Here is a 5,446-nt window from a genome sequence, read left to right on the forward strand (position 1 = left end):
GCTGAGCCTGCACAAGGCCTTGGATTTAGTCCTCTGTGCCAAGAAATGCTGTAAACAAATAGGCCCCACATCAGCTGTTAGAATTTTTAAAAATGAAAAATACAAGCCATGGAAACATCTCCAGGCCACGCATCTTTTTCCATCTGAAAAGCTACTGCTTTCTCCCTTGTAATGGGGAAGGGAAGGAATGAAAATTTTTGTGCCCAAGTTCCCTTGGCTTGAGGAGAATAAACATGAAATCTAAGAACTCATCTGAAAACATATTTTGTTGTTGTTGTTTAAAGCAAATCAGATTTAAAAGACAACCCTGAAAAGATCTCAGGGTATGAAATGTCACTATAAGCAGAGCCATAGCTTTGAGGAGGAGGCTGTGTTAGACAGCCGGCCTGGGATTTATGATGGTGAGCTGTTTAGTGTCTGGGCCCCTGGCCTGCCGATCCTCTCCCACCCTCTCTGGCTTCCAAAGGAACCTGGAAACCAAAAGCAGGAAAAGAGCAAAGTGATATATGTGTTTCTACTCCTCAAAGCCAAATACTAGTCTAGTGGAAAAAATGTACATATGAGGGTTTAAAAGTATATACATTCTAAGAATGATGTTTAAAAAAGGTATAATAAAAGCCTTAAGGCCTCCTTCTACTTCAGTTGCCTTTTCTGAGCTGACTATAGACAACTGATTTGCTGGGTTTTCTTTTGTTTGTTGGTTTGTTGCTTTTATTTTTGTTTTGTTTTGTTTGTGCCAATACTGGGACTTGAACTCTGACCCTGGATGCTGTCCCATAGGTTTTTTTTTTATTTTATTTTATTTTTTTTAACTCATGGCTGTCACTCTTCTACAGCTCCACTTCTGGCTTTTTTTGGTGGTTAACTGGAGATAAGAGTCTCATGGACTTTTCTGCACAGGCTGACTTAGAACCATGAACCATGAAACAAGAATGCAGCCTCCGGAGTAGCTAGGATTACAAACATAAACCACTGGTGTCTGGCCTCATTTTTGTTTTTTTGCTTTTTTTCCTTAATCACGTTTAATTTGCATTTAAGTACAAATAAAGCTACCGTAGGTTTTTTAAAGATTTTTTTTAAGTATCAAGATTTAAGTGAAGCAGAGCCTGGCTTGGCCTCCCACCAAATATGCTGGGGAGATTTGGAATCACGTTCAGAAAGAGTCCGTTGAGAGCCTTTTAAATGAAAATAGAAGTCTTGAAAAGAGCAATTTTCCCCATCCCCCTGATTTTATGATCTTGGTTCTTTCTTCATCTAAACAGCCAACACAATGCTTTCAGAATGACAGATTGAGAAAAAGCAAAGAATTCTCTTCCCAGATAACAATCCTAAATCATTTTGGCAAGGAGAGTCTAATAAGAAATCTTGACACACAAAAGTGAGCTCTGTCCTAAAGTCCTTAAAGGAACAGAGGAAATAGATATACTAGGGTACCGACAGGAAGTAAAAGAGAAAGAAACTGTTTAGCTAGGAAAGAGGAAAAATAATAAAAAATCATTCCACCTTTCAGAGGAAGCTGTGAAGGTCTCCAAAGTCATATTAAACAACTACTCAAAACTTGCTTTTGGAGGTGTGTTTGCAGGTACTGGGGCTTGAACTCACGGCCTCATAATCTCACTTGGCTTTTTCAGTCAAGGATAGCACTCTACCATTGAAGCAAAAGCTCTATTTCTGGCTTTTTGATGATTAATTGGAAGTAAGAATCTCAGGGACTTTTCTGCTCTGGCTGGTTTTGAAGTTGGATTGTCAGTTCTTATCCTCCTGAGAAGCTAGGATTACAGGTGAGAGCCACCAGCAACCAGAAAAACCTTCTCTGGGGTATTGTGCAAGAATACAACACTTGCATAGCATGCACAAGGCCCAGAATTGCAAAAACAAACTAACTGAAAACAAAAACAAAAACTTATGTTTGTCTGATGGTAATCTAGGGAAATTATTTCTATCTTTGCTTTCTTTTTTTTCTTTTTGTATTTTGGAGAGGCAGTTCCAAATATTTGAACTCAGAACCCTGAATGTACTGGCCAGGTATTCTACCAGTTAAGCCTTGCCACCTGGCCTTCTTTTGCTTTATGTTTCAGGTAGAGTCTTTCATTTTTGCGTCATACTTGTATTTATGCTTCGCCAATAGCTAGGGTCACAGATAGCATGACCACAGACAGCATTTTTGTTGTTGAGATGGAGGTCTTACTAAGAATTTTTTTCCCCTGGCTGTCCACAAATCCTGATCTTTCTAATCTCTGCCTCTGAATAGTTGGGATTACAAGCCCTGGGGCCTAGACAAGAGTTCCACTAGGCTATGTGAAGCCAGAGAGTCCAGACAATGAAGAGCATGTGTGTACAAAGTCTCAGCTCATGAGAATTGGGGCCAGTGTCTTGAGAAACCTTTGGGAAAGTGGAAATATCCTATCTGAAATATATTCAGTACACCAACCTACCAATTGGCAGGTCTCAGCTTGTCTTAAGCTGTGATGTGTTTAGGGGGAAAAAAATCTAATACAAAGGTTACTTTATAATGAGTGTGAGTTCAAGGGATGCAGAGGTAAATGGTTTCAGTTAGGCAACTTGACCTTTGGCCTCTCACAGCCCCTCCCCAACTTCTCTTTCTGAACATGCTTTCATGTGCAGTGAGACCCAAAAGGATTCAGACTCTGGCTCTCTCTTGTCACCAGGTGTGACTCAGGAAAGCCACTCAATTTGCTTCTGCCTACATTTTCCTTATTTGTAAAATGGAAGTGTTGAAGGAGATACGGTAACAAAGGGCAAAGGACAGTGCCCTACATGGAGCAAGATAGAGAAACGGGAACCATTTATTATAACTATCATTGCCTTTATCATTGTCATCACAATCATCAACCTAATCATCATTATCATCATCATCATAAGCATCATTATCATCATAATTATCATCATCATCATCATCAATTGTTGACCTTACAACAAGAAAATCCACCATCTCAAGACATCACTGGCTCCCTTGGTAGATCTCAAAATAGTTTCACCTTCAAAATAAAACACTCATGGTGCTAAAGACCAAGAGAAGGCTAGGATCCTGGCCCCTCCATAAGCACTTTGTTTTCTCTGCCTGCTCTTGATTTGATTCATTCCCATCAAGGAGCATCATCTCATAACTTAAGAGTCAATATGATGGAATGCAGCAGCAGCAGCAGAATGGCAGGTACCAAGGAAAGAAAGCCAGGGTGTGGCTGGGATGGAAGGGAAAAATCCTGACCCAGAGGAGTCCCTCCTCATAGGAACCTTTTAGATAATAATAATAACAAAAGGTGTATAGTATTTCATAATTAAAAACTGTGGAATCAGATTCCTCCCACTAAGTGTGGAAGAACTGAGCAGCTACTTTACTTTCTAAGAATAAAACATATTGAAACAAATGTAAAGGAGACCTATAGGGGTAGTGAATATGGCAGGCTACAAGAGACCACAGGCTGCAAGTGTGGGCAGGGAGGCCGGTGGCATTGATACCGCAAGTTCTTCTTCTGGTAAGTCCCACATGGAGATACACAGAACCCCAACTAACTCTGCTCCTTATGAGGGAGGTGTTTCAGAAGCCCTCAACTCCAGTGTCTGCCAGGAAGTGCATGGAAACACACAAGCCACCTTGAACATCTCTGAATGAGCTCAATGTTTACTGATCCCTGGTGAAATACACTTCATTACATTACATACATACATTAACTATTGTTAAGTGTGCAATTAGTTCAGTGGTGTTAAATACTTGCTCACTGTCAGCCGGCCATCACTATCTCCTGTCTCCACAGTGGCTCCATCATCTCAACCTGAAACTTTAACCCACTCCACAGCAACCCACTCTCCTCCATCAGCACTTCTAAAGGAGGGCAGGAATGCAAAGCAGGCCATATCTGGGGTGGGGGGGAGATGCTCATGGGGAAGGGGAGGGAGAGTGGAGAGGGTGAAAGAGAATGAATATTCTCTGTGTGCATGTGAAAACACAACAATGAAGCTTTCTGAGATTGCTTTGGGGAAGGAGCGAGATCTGGAGGGGGGGAGTTTGATCAAGGTACATTATATGAACATAATCAAATGAAGCAACTAATTGTACAACTAATTGATGTTAATAATAAAACGTAAAGGTGCAATGCCTTCATGCCTCTCATCAGACAAAATAATATGTATTGGAATGAACTCCAGGAAATGGTTTTTCATTGTTGCTATCTTCATGTTCTTTTCTTTTTGTCTTGTTTGCTTGTATATCTGTCTTTGGGAGTGTAAGGGAGGAGGCAAATGGAGGGACAGAGGGTGAACAAATGCAGCAGGGATACTCGCTAGACATTAAGTTAAAAATGAACTATACAACTTGTTGGTGTGGACAGGAGGGAAAAAACTTCGAAAGAGCAAAGGTGACATTGTCCAAAAAGAAATGTCCTCATTACCTGACTTACACAACTGTAATCTCTCTGTACATCATCTTTATACTAACAATAAAAATGCTTAAACGAAGGTTCCTACAGGAGGTGTTGGAGCAGCCAGTTTGATGCCAGCCCCAGCTTTTCCCCACAGAGTGCTTTACCGTAACTGAGCCATGTCTCGGCACAACTCTATGTTGGGCCTCCTGGTACGCTCATCTAGCCTGGTGTGAGCCACCTTCAGGAAAGCCGACTTCTCCTTGATGGCCTTCTTAATGGACTCGATGGTCATTTCCGTTTGGAAGATCTCCTGCAGGATCTGTGGGGAGGAGAAACAACTTCCTGGGGCTTGGTTCTTGTCCCCCTCCCCTGCCCTCTGGGAACTGGAGGTCAGATTCCCTGAGAACTTTATATAGGGCTGCCAGCTGGCTCTAGAGAGCTTCTCATGGGCTTCTCTTCCCGAGCCTCAGGCAAAGCTGGTATATGAATAGCTTGAAATCAGCCCAAGTGGAAGTGTTTACACCACAGGCATTGGCAACTGCTACAAATCAGGGCTTCTCACCCTCACTGCCCCAACCATGACTGAAGAAGCGGAATGAGAGAATGAGGTCCTAGATTCATGCCCCAGTACTGGCGCACACAAAAATAAAAAGAAAGAAGAGAAGGAAAGGGGAAAGGGAAGGAAAGGGAAAGTCAGGGAAAGGCAAAGCAGAGAAAAGCAAAGCAAGGCAAGGCAAGGAAAGGCAAAGAAAAGTAATGACATGAAGTATGATCTACACAAATAGGAGCACTAAGATTGATTGTAAAGAAGAAGAGCTCCTGGTTTATCGCAAAATATGCAACTTCTGCACAAGCCCATTTTATTGCCATTGTAAAACCATTGGCCTCAGAGCATTTAAAAATTGACATGATCAAGCTGGGAAGGTGGCTCAGTGGTAGAGTGCTCGCCTTCCATGCATGAGGTCCTGGTTTCGATTCCTTAGCACCACATAAGCAGAAAAAGCCAGAAGTGGCACTGTGGCTCAAGTGGTAGAGTGCTAGCCTTGAGCTGAAGAGCTGAGGGA

At 42.0% G+C, this 5,446-nt stretch overlaps 1 protein-coding gene across 1 annotated transcript in view; it reads right to left on the reverse strand.

Moving 5' to 3' along the window:
- The window catches only part of Pmp22 (peripheral myelin protein 22), an 86,728-nt gene extending 82,054 nt beyond the window's left edge, over nt 1–4,674 (reverse strand). Inside the window, exon 1 of the mRNA XM_013013110.1 lies at nt 4,547–4,674. Within this exon, the coding sequence (XP_012868564.1) occupies nt 4,547–4,674 (128 nt within the window). The remainder of the gene's footprint in view (nt 1–4,546) is intronic.
- Between the last annotated feature and the right edge of the window lie 772 nt (nt 4,675–5,446).

Source organism: Dipodomys ordii, unplaced genomic scaffold (genome assembly GCF_000151885.1).
Source record: "Dipodomys ordii isolate 6190 unplaced genomic scaffold, Dord_2.0 Scaffold19, whole genome shotgun sequence".
Lineage (NCBI taxonomy): Eukaryota > Metazoa > Chordata > Mammalia > Rodentia > Heteromyidae > Dipodomys > Dipodomys ordii.